This window comes from Palaemon carinicauda, chromosome 18 (genome assembly GCF_036898095.1).
Source record: "Palaemon carinicauda isolate YSFRI2023 chromosome 18, ASM3689809v2, whole genome shotgun sequence".
NCBI classification, from domain to species: domain Eukaryota; kingdom Metazoa; phylum Arthropoda; class Malacostraca; order Decapoda; family Palaemonidae; genus Palaemon; species Palaemon carinicauda.
In genome coordinates, this window is record NC_090742.1 from 1958940 (window position 1) to 1985333 (window position 26394).

Sequence of the window (26394 nt, forward strand, 5' to 3'; positions counted from 1 at the left end):
AGAGAGCTTTACGTTTGCTAGGCGACTGGTTGATCACCAGGAGGAGTTTGGGGAAGACAGCCTTTGCTTTCCCTCCTTTTAAACTGGCTTCTAGAGCGAGCGTCTGGTATGACACGGGAGAAGTTCTCGGCTTGGGAGTTCCTGCCTCTGCCCAGGGAGACTTCTCAAGCCTCGTAGACTCTCCCCGTCGCCTGGCCATGAGACGCTCTAAAGTTTACTGGTCCTCCTCGGACCTTGACCATCTCCTCAAAGGGGTTTACAGGGCCTTCGAAGTTTTTAACTTCTTAGATTGGTCGCTAGGGGCCTTAAGCAGGAAGATCTCTTCGGCCGACCGTGATGTTTCCGTGCTTATTATGTCCTGCATGGACAAAGCCATCCGTGATGGCTCTAATGAGCTTGCCGCCACCTTTACGGCAGGAGTCCTGAAGAAGAGGGAGACTCTTTGCTCGTTCCTTTCGGCAGGAGTAACTCCCTGCCAAAGGTCGGAGCTTCTCTTTGCCCCGTTGTCATCTGCCTTGTTTCCTCAGCAGTTGATCAAGGATATTGCGGCTTCACTGGTGCAGAAGGATACCCACGACCTGATGGCTACGTCGGCGCGCAAGGCCGCTCCTTCATCGTCTTATGTCGTAAGACCCAAGATCGATACCCCAGCGACGAGGTTTATCCCGCCCTTTCGTGGCAGAGCCCCCAGTAGGGGAGGCGCTCGTGCCGACAGTAAAAGAGGCAAGAGGAGAGGGTCCAAGTCCTCCCGTGGCAGAGTCTGACTGCCCACGTCCTCAGACAGCGGTAGGGGCCAGACTGAACAACTTCTGGCAGGCCTGGGAGAAGAGGGGTGCAGACCGAGAGTCTGTGTTGTTGCTCAAGGAGGGGTACAAAATACCGTTTGTACGGAGACCTCCTCTAGTAACAGTTCCTTTAGACCTCTCTCCCAGGTATCGAGAGGAGTCAAGGAGACAAGCTCTACATCAGCAGGTGTCTCAGTTGCTAGAGAAGGGAGCGGTGGTAAAGGTCTCGGACCTTCAATCACCGGGATTTTACAACCGTCTCTTCCTAGTCCCCAAGCATACAGGAGGTTGGAGGCCAGTGCTGGATGTCAGTGCGCTCAACGTTTTTGTTGTAAAAACAAAATTTACGATGGAGACCACGAAGTCCGTCCTAGCAGCGGTCAGAGAGGGAGACTGGATGGTCTCTCTCGACCTGCAGGATGCGTGATTCCACATTCCTATACACCCGGATTCTCAACCGTATCTAAGGTTTGTATACAGGAATGTGGTGTACCAGTTCCGAGCACTGTGCTTCGGCCTCAGCCCTGCTCCTCTTGTTTTTACGAGGCTCATGAGGAATGTGGCAAAATTTCTTCATTTATCGGGAATTCGAGCCTCCCTGTACCTGGACGACTGGCTACTCAGAGCGTCGTCCCGTCATCGCTGTCTGCAGGACCTTCAATGGACGTTGGATCTTGCAAAGGAGTTGGGACTGTTAGTGAACTTAGAAAAGTCTCAACTGAATCCCTCCCAGACGATTCTCTATTTGGGGATGGAGATTCGCAGTCTAGCTTTTCGGGCTTTTCCGTCTGCCACCAGGATAGATCAAGCCTTGCTCAAAGTCCGCCTCATGCTGAGAAAAGACCGTTGCTCAGTGAGAAGTTGGATGAGCCTCCTAGGGACTCTGTCATCCCTGGAACAATTTATCTCACTAGGGAGACTTCACCTTCGCCCTCTCCAGTTCCATCTAGACTCCCATTGGGACAAGGGCAAGACTTTGGAAGCTGTTTCAATCCCGATCTCCGAGCCAGTAAAGACGTGCCTGAACTGGTGGGACAGCAACATAAGTCTTCGAGAGGGTTTGTCCCTGGCGGTCAAGAACCCAAACCACGTGTTATTCTCAGACGCGTCGGATTTGGGTTGGGGAGCGACTCTGGACAGTCTGGAATGTTCGGGTCTTTGGACGTCGGATCAGAGGAGCCTGCACATCAACTGCAAGGAGCTGTTGGCTGTTCACTTGACTTTGACGAGTTTCGAGAGTCTTCTACGAAACAAAGTGGTAGAGGTGAATTCGGACAACACCACGGCCTTGGCGTACATCTCCAAGCAAGGAGGCACTCACTCCCACACACTGTTCGTCATCGCAAGGGACCTCCTCATCTGGTCAAAAGATCGAGGCATCTCACTGTTGACAAGGTTCATCCAGGGGGAATTGAACGTCTTGGCGGACTGTCTCAGTCGGAGAGGTCAGGTGATCCCCACAGAATGGACCCTCCACAAGGACGTGTGCAAGAGTCTTTGGATGACTTGGGGTCAACCCACCATAGACCTCTTTGCGACCTCTTTGACCAAAAGGCTCCTGACCTATTGCTCTCCAGTCCCAGATCCAGAGGCAGCCCACATAGATGCCTTCCTGCTGGACTGGTCTCACCTGGACGCGTACGCATTCCCGCCGTTCAAGATCATCAACAGGGTTCTGCAGAAGTTCGCCTCTCACGAAGGGACAAGGTTGACGTTGGTTGCTCCCCTCTGGCCCGCGAGAGAGTGGTTCACAGAGGTACTTCAATGGCTGGTAGACGTTCCAAGAAGTCTGCCTTTAAGGATGGATCTCTTACGGCAGCCCTCGTAAGGAGTCTTCATCAAAGCCTCCCCGCGCTTCGTCTGACTGCCTTCAGACTATCGAAAGACTCTCAAGAGCTCGAGGATTTTCGAAGGAGGCAGCCAGAGCGATCGCGAGGGCTAGGAGAACATCTACCATCAAGGTCTACCAGTCGAAGTGGGAGGTCTTTAGAGATTGGTGCAAGTCATCATCCATTTCCTCTTCCAGTACCTCTGTAGCCCAAATTGCAGACTTTCTCCTGCATCTGAGAAATGTTCGCTCCCTCTCTGCTCCCACTATTAAGGGCTACAGGAGCATGTTGGCTTCTGTGTTCAGACATAGAGGCTTGGATCTGTCCAATAATAAAGATCTCCAAGATCTCCTTAAGTCCTTCGAGACCTCTAAGGAGCGCCGTATGTCAACTCCTGGTTGGAACTTAGACGTGGTCCTAAGGTTCCTAATGTCCGACAGGTTTGAGCCATTGCATTCAGCCTCCCTGAAGGATCTCACCCTCAAGACACTTTTTTTGGTGTGCTTGGCTTCGGCTAAAAGGGTCAGTGAGATCCATGCCTTTAGTAAAAACATCGGCTTCTCTACAGATAAAGCCACATGTTCGCTTCAGCTTGGTTTCTTGGCCAAAAATGAACTGCCTTCTCGTCCTTGGCCTAAATCTTTTGATATACCTTGCCTATCAGAGATCGTGGGCAACGAGATTGAAAGAGTACTGTGCCCAGTTAGAGCTCTTAAGTTTTATTTAGCTCGTACCAAATCTTTACGAGGTGGGTCTGAGGCCTTATGGTGCTCCGTTAAGAAGCCCTCATTGCCTATGTCTAAAAATGCTTTATCGTATTTTATTAGATTTTTAATCCGAGAGGCACATTCTCACTTAAGTGAAAAAGATCATTGTTTACTTAAGGTCAAGACGCACGAAGTAAGAGCGATAGCAACTTCCGTGGCTTTTAAGCAAAACAGATCTCTGCGAAGTATTATGGACGCGACCTTTTGGAGGAGCAAGTCGGTGTTCGCTTTATTTTTACTTAAAAGACGTCCAGACTCTTTATGAGGACTGCTACACACTGGGTCCATTCGTTGCAGCGAGTGCAGTAGTGGGTGAGGGTTCTACCACTACATTCCCTTAATCCCAATATCCTTTTAATCTTGTCTCGAAATGTTTTTTAATCTTGTCTTGGGTTGTACGGAAGACTGAGAAGTCTTTCGCATCCTTTTTGATTTGGCGGGTGGTCAAATGTCGTTTCTTGAGAGCGCCCAGATTAAGGGTTTTGATGAGGTCCTGTTGTATGGGTGGTCGCCCTGGATATAACAGCTCCTGGGAGTCTTTCAGCATCCTGAGAGGATGGCTGGGCTTCGTGAGGAAAGCAGACTAATAAGGCAGAATAATTGTCAGAGTCAGCTTCCTTACCAGGTACAGTAGGGTCCCGAATTAAGCGTGTTCGAATTACACGATTCCCCTTTTCCACGATCGCTATTTTTCAAAAATAAATTTTCTGTATCCACGAGGCTGTTCAAAGTTCGGAGTCAAGCACTACAAAATGTATCAAATCTATAGTCTTTTTAAGTATATTGGTAGCCCTAAATACGGTGATTTATAATAAATGTTACAAAACAATATTAACATTACATTTCATTAACATAATTTCATGATGAATAGCCTATTTAAGGATAAAATTCCACAACAATGAAATCAACTGTTAACTGTGCGAGTCCAGCTGACAAAATGTAAACAGAAATGTGGTTACGTTCTCGGCAATCTTTATCTTTCTCCAACCTTACGATAATTGTAATGGTAGTGTTAATGATGGTATATTAAAGCATTATTTTTGTTTAGTACAGTATATTTAAAAGCCTTATTTTTCCCTCTGGGCGTTCAAGGTTTTCACGAGTAGACTGGGTTCGTTTATCGGCAGTGAATAGCCTAAACTTCGGTAACGAGTCGTCAATATTTTGTCATATTTTAAACAGTAGGCTATACATTTGATTTGCAAACATTGGTTTTGTAGAGTAGAGGGTAAAATAAAATCTAGAGAGAGAGAGAGAGAGAGAGAGAGAGATTTGATGGCAGAAATCTCTCTCTCTCTCTAGATTTTATAGACGGTAAAATAAAATCTAGAGAGAGAGAGAGAGAGAGATTTGATGGCAGAAATCTCTCTCTCTCTCTCTCTCTCTCTCTCTCTCTCTCTCTCTCTCTCTCTCTCTCTCTCTCTCTCTCTCTCTAGATTTTATTTTACCGTCTACTCTACAAAACCAATGTTTGCAAATCAAATGTATAGCCTACTGTTTAAAATATGACAAAATATTGACGACTCGTTACCGAAGTTTAGGCTATTCACTGCCGATAAACGATAACAAACCCTTTAATGCAAACTAACTGTATCCTTTGATATTCCTCTATATTTATCACGAATTCCTTCTATACCTCCTCGGACCCTCTTATTTCAAATATCTAAATTATTCTTATCACAACTAACACCATCTAGTCATTTTCATTCCATTATATCTATTATTCCTCTGGATCTTATTCCCTTTCCTTATTCTGTTTATTCGATGGGATTCGTTTTTCCCTTTCCCGTCTTCCAGAATCTATTTTTAGCCACTGGCAACCAAATCCCCCCTTCCCCCGTCTCCTACCGTCTCCCCTGCGAGTCCACCCAGCCTATCTCAACACTCCCCCCACCTTCATCCTCCCCTGTTCTAGGTCTGTAACCTTCTGCGTCATAATATCTCTCTCTCTCTCTCTCTCTCTCTCTCTCTCTCTCTCTCTCTCTCTCTCTCTCTCTCTCTCTCTCTCGTTATACAATACTTACAAATAGATGAAGAAACCAAAATCGGTTTTCTTGAAGTGTCAATTAAATACAAAACGAAAAAATTATACCGTGTATACATCCATTTCAATCATAGCTTAAAATACGGTAACCGATTTCGTCCGCAAACCACTATTTTTTAGGAAACACCATTCTATTCCAGAAAATTTTTACTCTTTAAATGTCAATTGCGCTATAATAAAACATGTACTTATGTTGTTAAATTTCGGGTGTGTTTTAAAAATCGAGTATTGCTAACTTATTTTTGTTTTACTTTTGGCTGTGGTCACATCAGCTGATGTCTAGCTTCCGCGCGAATACAATAACAAAGAATTGTTTACACCATTTCTTAACTTATTCAAACCATCTATACAGTTAATATTACATAAACACCAATGTGTTATAACCTATCATATTTATTGTTTAGTACTTTAAAACCATCCCTCTCTCTCTCTCTCTCTCTCTCTCTCTCTCTCTCTCTCTCTCTCTCTCTCTCTCTCTCTCTCTCTCTCTCTCTCTCTCATCGAACGTTATAGCGGTAACCTAATTGTTCGGTGACTTTAAAAATAGGCCTAGTACTTTCTTCTTTACCTTTTTTGCATATGGATCCATAATTGAGGTGGGTACAAGTTGACTTATAACTGAAGTTAGGAAAAGTATTTTGGATATGGAAAGGACAATTATCTTTCGTAACAGTTTAGAATTATCGTAAGTTATCACTCTGTCATTAGCGGCAGTTTGCTATTGTGGATTAAACGCATAAGGAAAAAAAAATTCCAGCTTTGCTACGAATTTAGGAATTTATATGGATACGGTAAGTAAAATATTTGTAATAACATAATGTTTACTAAATTTTTGTAATATCATTAGTTATGACTTAGATCATGTGTGTTTAATGCATTCGTTTGTTTATTATGATCGAAGATGGAGCGTAAACAAATGGAAGGTTTCCGTTTCAGGCGGCATCATAAAGAAAAACATTTCATAAATGGCATTCATTTCATTTATTTGAAAGTTCTAATAAAAAATAATTAGAACATTGGTAATAACAAATTCAACATATAATCTATACTTGGTAAAATTGCTGTCAATTCAAAAACACAGATGTATAAATGCGTCTGTTTCTTCGTTGTGATCAGAGTTAAACGTAAACAAAACATTGGTTGTCGTTTTCTATTCTGCTTTTTAGCGTGTTTAGGAAACGCATGATATAAAATCGCCTTTATTTTGATAATTCTGGATTTTCAATCATACAACAAGCTAGTCTATAGAGTGATGGTTTTGCTATTCACCAGTTGTATTATACAATAGATATGACAAACATTAAAATTTGTCTGTATTTTGGGTTGTGTTGTAACGGGAAATATATGGTGTTTACACCTATCCTGGTTATAATTTTAACAATTTTTCAAGTTATTAGAACTTTAAAGTATATTAAATGTTTTATTTATTTACAAATACAATTTGATATTATAAAGAAATACAGTATAGTACAAAGAAAGTATTGGAAATGGGTAGTAAACACATTTGAATAGGCAAATTGCTGGTTGCCATGGCCACAATGGAATTATTTCTGTTAGTTGTGTGTTTCGAAATTCGCGATTTTCCATTTACACGAGGTCATTAATCGACCAAATTCTCGCATAATTCGGGACCCTACTGTACCTATATTTAATGGGGTTTTGTTATGATATATTGTCAAAAACTCATGAGCATATACGCCTTTATTGTATTAATACTGGTCTCTACCCACCACCATGGGTGTGAATCAGCTATTATATATTCACCGGCTAAGTTTAATATTTAAAAATGATATTTTGATTATAAAATAAATTTTTTAATATACTTACCCGGTGAATATATAAATTAAAGGCCCTCCCTTCCTCCCCGATAGAGACCCAGCGGAATGAGAAGAACTGGAGATGTTTACAAGTACAGTATATGTGGTATCTGGCCAATAGTCGGCGCTGGTGGTCACACCCGCAACCTTCATGGCGATCGCTCGCGAGTTTTTGGTTTCTGTCGAGCCGTCCGAGACGTCAGCTATTATATATTCACCGGGTAAGTATATTCAAAAATTTATTTTATAATCAAAATATCATAATTAGATTATTTCAAGTAATCTTACATAACATGCATGTAACTTTATGCATCAGGCTGTACTTATTTAGCAAAACAGGGAACAAATAGAAATACTTGGTCCAATAGCCCATTCCATACAATTTACTTTATCACTTGTAGGTAGCACTAGTGTGTCCCGAGCTTTTGCTGGAAATTGGTATTGTGATGCTTTGAATTATTTATATTTTTTGCTTATCACTATGCCTATTGGCATCAGTAAAGCTATGATTTGCGCAAGTGATTTCTACCCTAGAGTTCCAATCACTCAGAATGATCCATACTCCGTGTCTATCCAATGTTATTGGTAAGATTTGCTCAGCTGAAGATAAATGTGAGGGATGTAATTGTTTTGATGAAATTTACCTCAAGGCTACCTTGCATGTACAGGTTCTCAACTTACGGGTAGTTTGTAGCGCTACGGCCAAGCGTCCTAATTTGCTTATTATCGCTCCGACTGTTATCTTGTATAGAATAAAAATGTTTGGAAATGGTCTACGGATCTTAAATATGTTGTGTAAGGGGGGTCCAGGGGGGCACGGCTTTTAGCATAGGTTAGGTGGGTTTTTTAAGTTGGCTTCTCCCGTCGTACTGGTAGGTAAGGAAACTGTTGTGTAAGGGGGGGGGGAGCCCCCCCGGGTAAGGATACGGCTTTTAGCATAAGTTAGGTGGGTTTTTTAAGTTAGCTTCTCCCGCCAAAATCGTTTTTAGAACGACGGCCACAGTTCAGAATATTCCCGTTTTCTACGGGATCTGGCCGTCACCCTACAAAGGCTCCCAACTTACAAACATTCAGAGGTACAAACACAAATCCAACTAAATATAACAATGATAACATAAAGAAATACTGTAATAAAAAAGTATCGTATAGTTGTCCACCGAAATAACAAACCTTGAGTTATTTCTATATGGATATATCTTTCAGCAAAGCTGGAAGGTAGCCAATTATACTTTTTGGTGCGAGGTGGCAACCCTACCCAAAGTCTGCTTAGGGGGTAGCTATTGGTACCAGCCACCTGTATACATACTCACGGAGCGGTGAACTGATCACCTTTTCTCTTTGGCTTTTAGAGAGCGGTTATCTCTTCTCACTCCTCCTCAAGGTTGCCATAGACATTGACGAACATTGTTGTTAATATCTACGAATTTGTCATATTAATGCAATAAAACAAGACGAGATTTGCAATCTGAAACGGGACTATTTGTTAACATTGCAGCTGAAAATAGCATGCATGTGAGTTAGGTGAAGCATACCCTAGGTCAAATTAAACAAAATTTGACTTACAAACAGCTTCTTGGAATAAACAATTTGAAGTACAAATAGCTTCTTGGAATAAACAATTTGACTTACAAACAGCTTCTTGGAATAAACAATTTGATGTACAAACAGCTTCTTGGAATAAACAATTTGACTTACAAACAGCTTCTTGGAATAAACAATTTGATGTACAAACAGCTTCTTGGAATAAACAATTTGAAGTACAAATAGCTTCTTGGAATAAACAATTTGACTTACAAACAGCTTCTTGGAATAAACAATTTGACTTACAAACAGCTTCTTGGAATAAACAATTTGAAGTACAAACAGCTTCTTGGAATAAACAATTTGACTTACAAACAGCTTCTTGGAATAAACAATTTGATGTACAAACAGCTTCTTGGAATAAACAATTTGACTTACAAACAGCTTCTCGGAATAAACAATTTGATGTACAAACAGCTTCTCGGAATAAACAATTTGACTTACAAACAGCTTCTTGGAATAAACAATTTGATGTACAAACAGCTTCTTGGAATAAACAATTTGACTTACAAACAGCTTCTCGGAATAAACAATTTGATGTACAAACAGCTTCTCGGAATAAACAATTTGACTTACAAACAGCTTCTTGGAATAAACAATTTGATGTACAAACAGCTTCTTGGAATAAACAATTTGACTTACAAACAGCTTCTTGGAATAAACAATTTGATGTACAAACAGCTTCTTGGAATAAACAATTTGACTTACAAACAGCTTCTCGGAATAAACAATTTGATGTACAAACAGCTTCTCGGAATAAACAATTTGATGTACAAACAGCTTCTTGGAGCAAACAATTTGACTTACAAACAGCTTCTTGGAATAAACAATTTGATGTACAAACAACTTCTTGGAATAAACAATTTGACTTACAAACAGCTTCTTGGAACAAACAATTTGATGTACAAACAGCTTCTTGGAGCAAACAATTTGACTTACAAACTGCTTCTTGGAATAAACAATTTGACTTAAAAACAGCTTCTTGTAACAAACAATTCTATTTACAAACAGCTTTTGTGAACATACAGACTTGCAAACAGCTTCTTGGAACAAATAATTCGACTTACAAACAAACAGCTTTGAACAAATAATTCGACTTACAAACAAACAGTTTTGAACAAACAATTAGACTTAAAAAACAGCTTCTTGGAACAAACAATATGACTTATAAATAGCTTCTTTGAACCTATTAAGTTTGTAATTAGAGGAATTTCTTAAATACAAAGCACAACCTTTCATTGTTTAAAAAATTATATACTATATATTCTCGTCCCATGGGTTTGCTAGCACAGTACTATATCATGATCTTGGGGAATACAAGAATGGCTAGGTGCCATACCATGTGACCCAACCCCCACCACTTTGTCCTCTCAATATTCACGTCACCAAATTTTCCAGGTGTGTAAATGGTGTTCTTATCCTTTTGCTTTTCAGTATTAAATAGTAACGTTTATAAAATTTGGTTGGCTATTTTGAATCATTCTGGTGTCAGTGTTATTCCAGTAGGTTTTTTGTCCTTACATAGTGTTAGTTTTCATCATTTTCTACATACTGCAATACATTTTTGCTTACATCATCTTACAATGTAGGTAATGATGGCCTAGACTTAAATACATACATACATATACCAAGGCACTTACCCCAATTTTCGGGGGTAGCCGACATCAACAAATGAAAAAAAAAAAAAAAAGGGGGACCTCTACTCTCTATGTTCCTCCCAGCCTAACAAGGGACTCAACAGAGTTCAGCTGGTACTGCTAGGGTGCCACAGCCCAGCCTCCCACATTATCCACCACAGATGAAGCTTCATAATGCTGAATCCCCTACTGCTGCTACCTCCGCGGTCATCTAAGGCATCGGAGATAGCAGCAGGGCCTACCGGAACTGCGTCACAATTGCTCGCCATTCATTCCTATTTCTAGCACGCTCTCTTGCCTCTCTCACATCTATCCTCCTATCACCCAGAGCTTCCTTCACTCCATCCATCCACCCAAACCTTGGCCTTCCTTTTGTACTTCTCCCATCAACTCTTGCATTCATCACCTTTAGCAGACAGCCATTTTCCATTCTCTCAACATGGCCAAACCACCTCAACACATTCATATCCACTCTAGCTGCTAACTCATTTCTTACAACCGTTCTCACTCTCACCACTTCGTTCCTAATCCTATCTACTCGAGATACACCAGCCATACTCCTTAGACACTTCATCTCAAACACATTCAATTTCTGTCTCTTCATCACTTTCATTCCCCACAACTCCGATCCATACATCACAGTTGGTACAATCACTTTCTCATATAGAACTCTTTTTACATTCATGCCCAACCCTCTATTATTTTTTACTACTCCCTTAACTGCCCCCAACACTTTGCAACCTTCATTCACTCTCTGACGTACATCTGCTTCCACTCCACCATTTGCTGCAACAACAGACCCCAAGTACTTAAACTGATCCACCTCCTCAAGTAACTCTCCATTCAATATGACATTCAACCTTGCACCACCTTCCCTTCTCGTACATCTCATAACCTTACTCTTACCCACATTAACTCTCAACTTCCTTCTCTCACACACACTTCCAAATTCTGTCACTAATCGGCAAAGCTTCTCTTCTGTGTCTGCAACCAGTACAGTATCATCCGCAAACAACAACTGATTTACCTCCCATTCATGGTCATTCTCGTCTACCAGTTTTAATCCTCGTCCAAGCACTCGAGCATTCACCTCTCTCACCACTCCATCAACATACAAGTTAAACAACCACGGCAACATCACACATCCCTGTCTCAGCCCCACTCTCACCGGAAACCAATCACTCACTTCATTTCCTATCCTAACACATGCTTTACTACCTTTGTAGAAACTTTTCACTGCTTGCAACAACCTTCCACCAACTCCATATAACCTCATCACATTCCACATTGCTTCCCTATCAACTCTATCATACGCTTTCTCCAGATCCATAAACGCAACATACACCTCCTTACCTTTTGCTAAATATTTCTCGCATATCTGCTTTACTGTAAAAATCTGATTCATACAACCCCTACCTCTTCTAAAACCACCCTGTACTTCTAAGATTGCATTCTCTGTTTTATCCTTGATCCTATTAATCATTACTATACCATACACTTTTCCAACGACGCTTAACAAACTAATACCTCTTGAATTACAACACTCATGCACATCTCCCTTATCCTTATATAGTGGTACAATACATGCACAAACCCAATCTACTGGTGCCATTGACAACACAAAACACATATTAAACAATCTCACCAACCATTCAAGTACAGTCACACCCCCTTCCTTCAACATCTCAGCTCTCACACCATCCATACTAGACGCTTTTCCTACTCTCGTTTCATCTAGTGCTCTCCTCACTTCATCTATTGTAATCTCTCTCTCATTCTCATCTCCCATCACTGGCACCTCAACACGTGCAACAGCAATTATATCTGCCTCCCTATTATCCTCAACATTCAGTAAACTTTCAAAATATTCCGCCCATCTTTTCCTTGCCTCCTCTCATTTTAACAACCTTCCATTTCCATCTTTCACTGTCTCTTCAATTCTTGAGCCAGCCTTCCTTACTCTCTTCACTTCTTTCCAAAACTTCTTCTTATTCTCTTCATATGAATGACCCAATCCCTGACCCCACCTCAGGTCAGCTGCCCTCTTTGCCTCACGTACCTTGCGCTTTACTTCCATATTTTTCTCTTTATATTTTTCATACTTCTCTATACTATTACTCTGCAGCCATTCTTCAAAAGCCCTCTTTTTCTCTTCCACTTTTACCTTCACTCCTTCATTCCACCATTCACTGCCCTTCCTCATGCTGCCTCCAACAACCTTCTTGCCACACACATCACTTGCAATCCCAACAAAATTTTCTTTTACTAACTTCCACTCCTCCTCTAAATTGCCAGTTTCTCTTACTTTCACTTCGTCATATGTCATTTTCAACCTTTCCTGATATTTACTTTTTACCCCCGGTTTTATTAGCTCTTCAACCCTCACTATCTCCCTTTTACATCCACCTACTCTATTCCCCGACTCTTTTGCTACAACTAATTTTCCTTCCACCAAAAAATGATCAGACATACCGTTAGCCATACCCCTAAACACGTGCACGTCTTTCAATCTTCCAAACATTCCTTTAGTTATCAACACATAGTCCATTAATGCCCTTTCTACTACTCTTCCATTTGCCACTCTTACCCATGTATACTTATTTTTATCTTTCTTTTTGAAAAAGCTATTACTTATCACCATCTCTTGCTCAACACACATATCTACCAATCTCTCGCCACTCATTTTCACCTGGTACGCCATACTTCCCAATGACACCTTCTACCTCTCCAGCGCCCACTCTAGCATTTAAGTCACCCATGACAACTACATAATTCCTTCTACCCAGTCCTTCTACACACCTAGTTAATTCATTCCAGAACTCATTCCGCTCGTCTTCACTTTTCTCACTACAGTGATCCCTCGCTACTTCGCGGTTCGACCATCGCGGATTCACCACTTCGCGGATTTTTTTCATAACGCATGTATATACATATATTGCGGATTTTCCGGAAATTTCGAAAATACCGCGATGTGACCGATGGTGCGAGATTGGAGAAAGTAAGGAAAATTGAATCATGATTGATTTTCAATATAAATGAAACTTTGAGGAGCAACAAAGATATCATCTAAGAATAGCAACTGCTAAAACTTAAAATAAATAGCACAGTCGAGTGACGAACGCCTCGGAGGGGCGGGCTCTAAACAAATACAAAGCTAAATCGCTATCTCGTTCGTAGGCTGGACTTACTAGCAAAAAGTACCATGAGTATAAATACACAAAAAAAAAAAATAAAAATAAAAATAATAACGGTTCTAAAGGCATAAGGCCAGGGACTTAACCAAGAACCTAAGTGACAGAGTACTAAACGGGCAGACAAAGATGAATTCCTAAACAGTGAACAAACAATGGCCGCCATGAAAGGCCAGACGGGAATAATAAAACAGACTATACTGGATATAAAACAAAAGCCCGGTACAATAAAATACTGTCAAAACAAACTATGGTACTTAACATTGGAATGTGTGAAGATGGAGCTTCGGACATGACAAAATAAATCCACGATTGATAAAAAAGACCGAGAGCACAACAAAACAATTCAACACTTTGTATTTCAAAAAGAAGGATGATGTTCAGATGGCGCTCGCGTCGTGGCGTGGGTGGTGCGGCGATGGGGGTGTGTCTAGGGCCTCTGTATCGGCCCATCCCTTTGACGAAGGAATTAACTAAACGGAAGACAACCTGTGAATAGTGGATTTCACGCGCCTTTGCTTTATACACGACACCCAAAAGGTGCTCGCGCGAGGGTTGTAACCTCAGCATTCCATGCTTTTATCTTTCTCTGGTATAATTGGAAGGTTTTATCAGAAAAGATATACAAGAAGGACTTTTCACCGGGCGCCACAGGTCTCTCCCCAGAAATAGATTTTTCCTTCGTCAAAATCCCTTTATTAGAGAGATAGAGAGAGGTAAGGAATGGGAGGTAGTGAAAAGTAGCCCACAGAGAGAGAGAGAGAGAAAGAGAGAGAGAGAGAGAGAGAGAGAGTGTGTGTGTGTTGTTTTAAATGTAATAAACAAAAAAATTTGATAGGTTATAACACATTGGTGCTTATGTAATATCAATTGTATACTGTAGACGGTTTGAATAAGTTAAGAAATGGTATAAACGATACTTTGTTAGTGTATTCGTACACTCTCAAGAGCGGCAGCTAGACGTCAGCTGATCTAATCACAGCCAAAAGTAAAACAAAAAGAAGTCAACAATACTCGATTTTTAAAACACACCCGAAATTTAAAAACAAAAGTACACGCTTTCTTAATGTGCAATTAACTATTTAAAGAGTAGCAATTTTCTAGAATAAAATGATGTTTCCCAAAAAAATAGTGGTTTGCTGATGAAATCGGATGCCGTATTTTTAGCTACGATTGAAATGGATGTAGACTCGGCATAATTTTTTCGTTTCGTATTTAATTAACACTACGAAAACTAATTTTAGTTTCTTCATCTATATGTAAGTATTGTATAACACGAGAGAGAGAGAGAGAGAGAGAGAGAGAGAGAGAGAGAGAGAGAGAGAGAGAGAGAGAGAGAGAGAGAGAGAGAGTGTGTGTGTTGTTTTAAATGTAATAAGAGAGAGAGAGAGAGTGTGTGTGTTGTTTTAAATGTAATAAACAAAAAAATTTGATAGATTATAACACATTGGTGCTTATGTAATATCAACTGTATACTGTAGACGGTTTGAATAAGTTAAGAAATGGTATAAACGATACTTTGTTAGTGTATTCGTACACTCTTAAGAGCGGCAGCTAGACGTCAGCTGATCTGATCACAGCCAAAAGTAAAACAAAAATAAGTCAACAATACTCAATTTTTAAAACACACCCGAAATTTAAAAACAAAAGTACACGCTTTCTTGATGTGCAATTAACTATTTAAAGAGTAGCAATTTTCTAGAATAAAATGATGTTTCCCAAAAAATAGTGGTGTGCTGATGAAATCGGTTGCCGTATTTTTAGCAACGATTGAAATGGATGTAAACTCGGCATAATTTTTTCGTTTCGTATTTAATTGACACTAAGAAAACTAATTTTAGTATTTTCATCTATATGTAAGTATTGTATAACACGGAGAGAGAGAGAGAGAGAGAGAGAGAGAGAGAGAGAGAGAGAGAGAGAGAGAGAGAGAGAGAGAGAGAGAGAGAGATGAATCAGCTGTTGTAATCGAATGCCGTGTTTTTGTTTCGTGAGAATTTCATCGCCACGACTATAACATCCACATACTGTACTGAACTTTACAGTATTATACAGACTACTGTAATATGATAAAGTAAAATATTTGTAATAACCTATTTTATATGAAATGGGGCTATTTTTTTTGTTTAAAATTTACATTTACGTACGTAAAACAACTCTCTCTCTCTCTCTCTCTCTCTCTCTCTCTCTCTCTCTCTCTCTCTCTCTCTCTCTCTCGTAAATTGTTTTCCTGCTTTGCTACGTATGTATGATTTTATATAGATACGGTAAATAATATTTGTAATAACATATTTTCTAAAAGCTTTTACTATAATATCATTATTTATCACTTTCATCATGCACGTTAAATGCCTTCGTTTGTTTACTGAACGTACTCTATGACGCCGTCGTTTCAGGCGGCGTCATAAAGAAAAACATTTCATTTGGAAGTCCTAAGAAAAATTAAGTAAAACATTGGTAATAACAAAATCAACATACTGTACTGAATAATCAATATAATCGATGCAAAAACTAACCTATACACAGATGTGTAAATGCGTTTGTCTCTTCATTATGATCAGAGATAAACGTAAACAAAACATTGTTGCCATTTTTTATCGTGCTTTTTGGCGTGTTTAGGAAACGCATGATATAAAATCGCCTTTAATATTTGTGCCTGTTTTAGTTAGGGTACTGTAGTACATGCATTAAGTGTTCTGTACATTAAAGGGTAGTTTGTTAACAGTACTACGTACAAGGGAAGGTTTTAAAAGTCTGAATATACATGCTAAATAAATACGTAAATTTGGTGTCACTACTTCGCGGATTTTCACCTATCGCGGTCGGGTCTGGAACCTATCTACCGCGATAAACGAGGGCTCACTGTACCTGGCCCATACGCACTGACAAACGCCCAACATTCCCTACCCAACCTAACCCTTACCCACATTAACCTAGATGATATCTCCTTCCATTCCACTACTTTACCTGTCATCCATTTACTCAGCAATAAAGCCACACCCTCTCTCGCTCTTCCCCTTTCAATCCCAGACACTCTACCAGACATTTCACCAAACATCACTTCACCCTTTCCTTTTATTTTCATCTCACACAAGGCCAATACATCCATCCTTCTATTCCTAAACATACTTCCAATTTCACATCTTTTACTCTCTATCGTACTACATCCACGCACATTCAAACACCCCAAAACTAGAGTGCGGGGAGCAGTCACTCTCCCCCAAGCTCCATCTCTTTGTCGATGTCTCACAGGATGTAGATACAGGAGAGGGGGTTCCCAGCCCTCTCGTCCCGTCCCTTTTAGTCGCCTCTTACGACACGCAGGGATAACGTTGGCGCTATTCTAATTGTTTTAAATACAGGTAATCAAAATAATTTTTTTTTTTTTCTAATCTTGGATGTTTCCAATAGGTATATTTTCACATTCTAGTTCATCTCACTTTAAGGAAATACTATTTGCTTTCATAGAAATAAATGGAATTTAAAGATTAAACAAACCTCATACCCGCCATCCTTCCCATTTATTTGTGGTGTCAAGGATCAGGAATAGTTTCGACTTTGAGACTGAAAAGACAAAGGGACTCTGGCACTCCAAAGAAATCACTTTGTGCTATTAACTGGTAGATTGCCTCTTTACTAGAGGAATTAGCCTATGGGAAGGAAAGGAAATGGAATTTTTATATTATTTTATGAGCAAATGTATATCATTCTGAGCTTCCATAGAGAGGCATTGTGGACATCAGGTAATTACAGAAATAACAAATTTTATCATTAATAATCCCTTTAATATCACCCTCTTGGCTGTGGTTTGTTTAATTTCTTCTTGCTCATGAATTGTGCTGCATTGCAGATGGAAAATTATTAACTTATTGTTATACCATAAAACAATGCTATATTGACTAGTTTTAAAAGTGAGCCTTTACAGATTAGTTTATGAAGTGTATTAGTTTTATTTTAGTTTCATTAGACTTTTTTCTCCCACTTTCCCACCAATATAAGAGTGAGATTCAGCAAGGTGAACCACAGGTATAGTTCATTGAAATAAACAGAAATTTAATAGTAAAATTTATAATTTGAATACTTACCTTCAGTGTACCTGATTCCCCCCCACTGATCAGTGGTGTCAAGAGGTTTCATGGGTGTGATATTGGCTTTAAATATGAAGTTTACCTAAGCCTACAAAGTGTTCTATAGTGTGCTACAGATAGTGTAACCTTAACATGCTAGGAGGGAAGGTAATATGAGTGATGGAGAGTAGAAATTATTTTAGTTTTTAATGGATAGATACCAAAAATACAGGGCTTTGGAGAGGGAAGTGAAGTGAATCACAGATAAGTATGAAATTATGAATTTTATTCATCATCATCTCCTACGCCCATTGACGCAAAGGGCCTCGGTTAGATTTCGCTAGTCGTCTCTATCTTGAGCTTTTAAATCAATACTTCTCCACTCATCATCTCCCACTTCATGTTCATAGTCAGCCAATACTTCTCCATTCATCATCTCCCACTTCGCGTTCATAGTCCTCAGCCATGTAGGTCTTGAGATCATGGTGAGGAGTAGATGGAGATGGTTTAAGCTCCACAAGGCACTTGAAGAGTTGGAAGACTCAGACCTACTCATGAATTTTATTATTAAAATTAAATTTGTAAAGTAGATGCTTCACTGCACTTTATCACCCAGAATCAGAATAGCGTATTGTATCATATATCAAACGCACTGGGACAAGTTGAAATTAAAGCTTTCAAGTTTGGATATAGTTATTATTCTAACATAGGTTTGTAAAATCAAAGATTGAATCATTATACAGTACAGTAGGTAAGGTATTATCTGTATGGGAAAGGTGTGTTGACAAAGCGTTACTGAACTGTAATTTGGCTTTATACTTCTAACAAATAATTTTTTTGCTAATTTAGCCACCTTGTTTTGACTACAGTAAAATTGAAACATCAATGGTTTAATTTTATGAAAAGAAAAATTAGTATGTTGAAGAGTCCTTTTAAACATTACGTATGGTAAGGTGTAATAACTAAAATTGCAAGGTTTTTCTATATATGGATGTGAATATCATTTAAGATGATTTGTTAAATTATCCATATCCATATACCAAAGGCACTTCCCCCAATTTTGGGGGGTAGCCGACATCAACAATGAAACAAAACAAACAAAAAAGGGGAAAAAATTGAAATTATTATTGCTCCTAGGTAGTTGTTTTTATCTTCCATTTTATGGGTACTATACAATACTGTACTTGAAATAATATTGTTTTTTTTTTACCTTTTGCAGGATGTAGAAGGCAAAACTCCTCTTCATCATGCTATAGAAAACTGCCACGCAAATATCATTGCTCTCCTCCTGTCTCACCCTGCCTTGGATTTGTCAGTGCGTGACAACGCAGGGGTTACTCCGTTTGCAGCTGCTATGTCCCGCAAGAACAACAAAGCAGCCCAAGCAATTCTTAATCGAGAACCTACAGCTGCAGAGCAGGTATAGAAAAAAATTTATGGACACATAAAGGTGGTCTTTATATTAATGTTAGTTCATTTTTTACCTTAAGTGTATAGCCAAGACTAAAAATTTACTGCATCATACTAAATATGACGTGTATTAATGTGTCTTGTCTTCTAAGGTTTGCTTTTTCCCTTACAAGTGTTTGATATAATAGTCATAATTATTTTAATTTAGGATTTTCCTTAATCTTTTGCTTAAGATTAGCTGTTTAGTTTTTTTTATTATCCAGAACTTTCATTGAGAGGTATTTATAAACTTCTGAAGTTATAAATTTACCATAACAACTTAATAGATGCAATACTGTAACAGTTTGTTATCAGACTTTGTTTTTTATCAGAAGACCAGAACCCTGAAGCATTTGATAAGTGGAGGGCTTACATCTTGTAAAATTAGTGATTTAAAAAGAGTTGTATATTCTGGAATTGACATATTATCTTTATGAACAATGAGTTATTTTCAAAATTACTTGGAAAGTTTTTAGTAAAACTAATCTTTCTACTGTACTCTTTATCAACATAAAATACTTGATTCATATTTTTCCTCTAAAACCATGTATTTCCTTCCTTACAGTATGACCATAAGGGTTACAATTTCCTACACATAGCAATCCAGAAGAAGGACATAGAAAGTGTACTTTTCCTTCTGAGTATCAACGTGGACATGCATACTCGAACGCAAGATCAGTTATCTCTGACTCCTCTTCATCTAGCAACTCTGACTGGGTATGTGGACTTGAATTTTCTCTTGTTCCTTAACAGCACTGTTAAATCATAAATTATAATACCGTAATTTCTATTAACCACTTCTGGTGTTCATATTGCTTTCTTCTTGAAGCTTGGCTTATATCATTGTTTACCCAAAAATGAAAAATGTCCCTCTTTTTTTCTTTCAATTAGTTTAGTCCTTTAGTATAGTATTGAGACAATGTGATGGTTGGATATGGATGATACTGCAAAGGTCCTTGGCTTCTTTAGGAAAGTTCATTCCGGTGAGATGCCTTAATATCAATACCATCTCAATCGGAATTGGAACAGAATACATGTCCTTGATCTAGATACAATCTCTACTTCAGTGGTAAAGAACCAACCGCATTGTTTTTTATTATTATTATTATTATTATTATTATTATTATTTTTATTATTATTAGCTAAGCTACAACCCTAGTTGGAAAAGCAAGATGCTATAAGCCCAAGGGCTCCAACAGGGAAAAATAGCCCATTGAGGAAAGGAAATAAGGAAATGAAAAAATGATATGAGAAATAATTAACAATTAATAAATCATTTTAAAAACAATAACAACATCAAAACATATTTCATTTATATAATATAAAAAACTTATGTCAGCCTGTTCAACATAAAAACATTTGCTGCAAGTTTCCTTAGAAGTAAGGTTTCCAGACCTCTCTCTGTGCCAGGATGCTTAACAGGAAGGATGGGGAGCAGCTCTAGATCTTCTTTATCCGTCTTGGAAATGGATGACACAAGAACCAACTCTTAACAATTGTCTTGAACTTCTGGTATTTTTCAGGGTCCTTCAGGCTCAGGAGCCACTGGTGATAAGAAATTGCATTGCAGTGTTTGCAGACAACTCAACAGCATTAGGTTATATATGAAAACTGGAAGTAACCAGTTCAGAATCCCTGCATGGGACGACGGAAATGCCAGCTATTGACTTGGACAAATTTGAGAGGAATAGTTCTTATTTCTTGGTTTACCCCAAGAAAATCAAACATCTTAATAGAGCAGTTAAGCATGAGAAGCCAGATTCTTCTAAACGAATGGTCTCTACGTCCTTCAGTGTTTCTAGAAATTTAGAATTTTTGGGGATTACCAAATACAAAATGATAGAAGTGTTCCAGATCCTTAGCTTGCACAGTGGTAGTCCTGTTATAGGACTGGTCAAATCTAGATCTGTACTCCTTTGCGCCATTTCGCACAATTCAACAGGTGATAAACATATTCAGGGTGTAATCCAATAGCAGGATGACTCTGATGGCTTCTTATTGGCTTCAAAGAGGGGTTGTTTACAGGTCTGTGGCCAATCTTCACAAACAATATCTTTTGAGGTGCATTGCATCCAATCCCACACATGCTACATCTGACCGCATGGAGACTGTCCACCCTATTCTCAGAAGCAAAGGGTTTTTGAGATCCTGTGGACTTTTTACTTTAGGTTCCAAAAAAAGTCTACTAATAATCTATATTAAAGGCAATGGAATATTTATTTTGATTGGTGTAAGTCAAGAAATGTGTTGTAACTAAAACTAGTTTGGTTGATATTGTAGAATTTTTGCATTTCCATTTTTATGAAAAGAAACTGTCCAATTTAAGCTGTTAATGGTTATAGATCCATGCTTAACATTGTACGATAGCATCTAGGGTTAGATTTGCCCGTTAAGTTATTTTCAGTCCCTAGCTGCACTTGCCTTATATCCTTCTGTTTTATATCTTTTCCAGCTTCCTCTCTTCCATCTTGCTGACCAACTTCTTGTCTTTTATTTTGTAATCCTTTTGGATCCTTCTCTCTGGTTACAGTTCATTTTCCCTTTGCATACATATACACCGAATAGTCTGGCCTATTCTTTACATATTTTCCTCTGTCCTCTTACACTTGACAGCACTAAGATTACCAAACAATTCATCTTCTCTCAAGGGGTTAACTACTGGACTGTAATTGTTCAGTGGCCACTTTCCTCTTGGTAAGGGTAGAAGAGACTCTTGGCTATAGTAAGCAACTCTTCTAGGAGAAGGACACTCCAAAATCAAACCATTGTTCTCTAGTCTTGGGTAGTGCCATATCCTCTGTACCATGGTCTTCCACTGTCTTGAGTTAGAGTTCTCTTGCTTGAGGGCACACTTGGGCACACTATTCTATTCTAATTCTTTTCCTCTTGTTTTGTTAAAGCTTTTTATCATTTATATAGGAGATATTCATTTTGATGTTACTCTTCTTAAGATATTTTATTTTTCCTTGTTTCCTTTCCTCGCTGGGCTGTTTTCCCTGTTGGGGCCCCTGGGCTTATAGCATTCTGCTTTTCCAACTAGGGTTGTAGCTTAGCAAGTAATAATAATAATAATAATAATAATGATAATAATAATATGGTTTAAATTTGCACTACATAATCAGTAGCCGAGGTTCCATTGATTCAATCTGTTCATCGCTTATCACCTTGACTCCTGCCGTAGCCATCTTATTGTTTTTGGAATGATCATCTTTGGATATTACTACCATATAATTATTCTAGAATTTGATTACTATTGCGTTTTAATAGCCGTAGCCCTCTTTTTGCTTTTGGAATGATCATCTTTGGATATTACTACCATAAAATTAGTCTAGAATTTGATTACTATTGCGTTTTAATAGCCGTAGCCCTCTTTTTGCTTTTGGAATGATCATCTTTGGATATTACTACCATAAAATTAGTCTAGAATTTGATTACTATTGCATTTTAGTCTGCAATCTCAGCTTAACATACAAAATGTACTATGTTTGTCCATGTTTGCCTTACATTCTCACCCACTGTTGATGAAAATATTTACATATGTACTGTAGATGTGCATATGTAAAAGTAAACGTATTTCAAATTGAGAAGCATACATTCAAACAAAATGGTTAAAATCCATTCCATCTATTGCATTTTCAATTCCATCAGAAGTAAGTCAGCATGATACACTCCTTTCCTAAAAACTTCCTTGCCCATATCTTATTTTCTTTCTCTTATACCTCCTCAGGTGCATTGAAACTACCAAGTAAAGTAAGGAGGCTACTCTAATAGTAATAATTATAATAATAATAATAATAATGAGACATCCTGGCAACAACTGAGGTCTGGTTTGGAAATGCTTTTTGTGAATTTCGTTATGAACACTGTTTCCTAGTGTGGAGAGGCCTTAGTTGAGGAGTTGACGTCAATATTTTTCTCCTTTTCAATCTGTTTTTGTTCTTCGTAAGTTTTTAAACTTTGTGAGTTCTTTGATCAAGTTCCAGTCTCATCCAGCACTTCTTGTTTTTACCTCCTATCTGTGATTTCTACTTCCTCCTAAAAACTTATGATGGCTCCATACAAGTACTTTTGGAAGCTACTTTGGTGTTCTTGCTAGCGTTTGAATCGTCAAGATGGGTCATTTAATTGTACTAGAGATTTAACACCGCAGGAATTTTCTTTTGTGTCTAACCTCATAGTGAAGAAAAATAACTAGTCACAATGACTGTTCCATGGCACCTTTTCACCTGCCTTTCCTTGCTGTCAGTCACTGAATGTGAAGAGTGCAGTCCAGTAAATGCTATCAGGCTTTGTCTGTGGAGGAACAGAAACTTTTGAGGCAACACCTTCAGACTGTCCATCTCCATGAGCTATGAGGAGATATTGATCACAAGGAACATTGTCTCTAATTGGCAAAAGCAGGAGATTTAAGAGAATTGATGGCAAAGAAGTTCCGGAATTGTCATTCGCTTCATCCTATCCACAATTTAACCTTTTATTCAAAAGTCTGACAAGAGAAGAAGACTTGTTGGGCTATTGACTATTTCTTCTTATATCCATGGTAAATATACTTCCCTTTGGATTGTGAAAGACTTTAACTTGAGACAAAACTATGCATAATATTAGATTTTTAATTTTACTTTTTGGAAATCTATCAGCATCCACTTAGTGGTTCTTGACAGTTTACAGTTAACCAGTATTTGACAGTTTACAGTTAACCAGTATTTGACTGATCCTACAGGCTTAGTCAAATACCCTGGAAGATTTAGCATCCAGCATCCCTAGTAAGAAAGTGATGCAAGCATATGGATTACTCATGGAAGTTTGAAAGATTAAATATTTTCAATTCCAGTTTTCGTAAACAAATTATTAATTTTATTAATTACGAGTGCCCTCCTAGCAGTCTTAAGTAATTTTTTATGAAAGGTATGGTTTTTCAGAGCTATGTGAATTCAGATGGTGTGTGAAAGGAGAGATTACATTTTCTCTGACAGAAACAAGAATATTATAGAGACTAGGTCTATTAATTATTTATATGGTTAAAACGTTTGTATGAAAAACTACTTTTGAAAAAATAATTTTATGTAAAATATTTTCTCAATTTTACCATGTAATTCTTTCTTTTTCTCTAGGTCAGAGATGATTGTTCGAAATTTACTATTGGCCGGTGGTGGAGCCATTAATGAGTTAACGCCCCAAAAACAAACGGTGCTACATTTGGCAGCAGCTCATGATCATGCTCACTTAGCTTCGATCTTCTTGGAAAATGGTGTTCGTTTTGATGCTGTTGACGATAATCTTAACAATGCGCTTCATGTAGCTGTAAAAGTAAGATCAAAAGAATTCTCATCTAGGAAAATGCTAAGGGATTGTCTACCTGTTATTTAACTACTGTACAACTGTTGACTTTTATGGCTTAAATGAGATTAAATTTTTATATATATGGGATATATTTTCAAAACAATTTTCATATTATGAAGGAATTAATTTATTCATTACATCTTACATAAAGCCATTACAAAGAATTTTATTAGACTTGAGACGGAATATATTTGTGTTTGAAGAACGTTAGTTTAGCTAAACCAATTAATACAATTGTGATTACCTAGAGGATTATTCCAAAGAATTTCTCTTTAATGGGATGAATAAATATACAATACTGTACAATATAGAAAAAAATTATAGATAAGAAAGGAGTATTATTATTATCATTACTAGCCAAGCTACAACCCTTGTTGGGAAAGTAAGATGCTATAAGCCCAAGGGCTCCAATAGGGAAAAATAGCCCAGTGTGGAAAGGAAATAAGGAAATAAATAAATGATGAGAACAAATTAACAATAAATCATTCTAAAAATAGTAACAACGTCAAAATAGATGTCATATATAAACTATTAACAACGTCAAAAACAGATACAGTATGTCATATATAAACTATAAAGACTCATGTCAGCCTGGTCATCATAAAAACATTTTAGTAGGGCCTAACAGTATTCATTGTTAACTCATAGCGTAATTGAAAGCATTTTCTCTCTTGCAGGAAGGTCATCTGGCAGTTGTAAAAGTGTTGCTTATAGAGTCCAGAATTAATGCAGCTGCAGTAAATCTTCGTGGACAGAATCCTCTGCATGTTCTAGCCAATTATCCCAAAGACAATGCTGCTGCTATTGCTGAAGTTTTCCTTGAAACAATGCCAGATTACGACCTTAACAAAGTAGATGTGGAGGGAAATTCTCGTAAGTTGATATGCACCAAGTGGTTCAGATTTTTGTATTCTTTATATACATACAGTATTTTTTTTACCTAAGTTGATATTGGAGTACTGTTTATATAACTCCCTTGGCGATATCCCTAAGAATTTGTTCATGAGTTAGTACAATTGCACTAAGGTAAGTTTTAGGAGTAGGAGATGATGAATTGAGAAGTATTGAATTAAAAGCTCAAGATAGAGACAACTGGCGAAATCTAACCGAGGCCCTTTGTGTCAATGGGCGTAGGAGGAGATGATGATGGTGAAATTTTAGGAAGGTGGGCAGTTTTGTGGTGCCATACAAGAGGGGACATTAAAATTAAAATGAAAAATAAAAATTCAGCAGAGGGGCTGACCAGGTAGTAACATTTAGGTAGTTTTACCTTTAGAAAATAATTCAAAATTAATTACCCTTGAAACGTTTTGAATATGGTGGTGATAATTTAGCATTTATTACTTCCAAAATTCTATTAATTATTTACAGTTAGCCCTTGATCAGAAACAAATGCAAAGGTAAAAGAAATATAATAATATTGGTACCATAGTGTTAGAAAACAACTGACCAGTGCCTATGAGTTGTTGACTAACATCCTAAATACACACTATATAGTTTTCACAATCCATTAACTGTATTGTTGATTTTATTAGTAATTGTATAGTACAGTTGAACCTTGTAATAACAGACTAATGGGGGAGGGCTGTCCATTATTGCAGATAGACTGTTATGTCAAAAATGTTTCCCAAAGTATGAAATCAAGCAAAATCAAGCTTACTATATATGCCCAACATCATGGGTAACTAAACATGTAGCGGAGATTAACATGTTTTCATTTTGCACCCTTGTCATTTTGTACCCTTGGATGACATAATTAAGGAATGTAGATTAAATGAAACGCACAAATATAATGGTCACTGCAAGCTTAAACCAAATCAAAACAAACTGAATATACCACAGGAAAAAGCTAGCAACCAATCTAGGAACTACTATTATTACTTTCCC

The 26394-nt window shown here is 38.2% G+C and overlaps 1 protein-coding gene across 1 annotated transcript in view; it reads left to right on the forward strand.

Annotated features, from left to right (window-relative positions):
* LOC137657586 (rabankyrin-5) overlaps positions 1 to 26394 on the forward strand; it is a 215492-nt gene that overhangs the window by 179856 nt on the left and 9242 nt on the right. Inside the window, exons 16-19 of the mRNA XM_068391935.1 lie at positions 18938 to 19138; positions 19733 to 19884; positions 24279 to 24474; positions 25185 to 25380. Coding sequence (XP_068248036.1) covers positions 18938 to 19138; positions 19733 to 19884; positions 24279 to 24474; positions 25185 to 25380 — 745 coding nt within the window. The remainder of the gene's footprint in view (positions 1 to 18937; positions 19139 to 19732; positions 19885 to 24278; positions 24475 to 25184; positions 25381 to 26394) is intronic.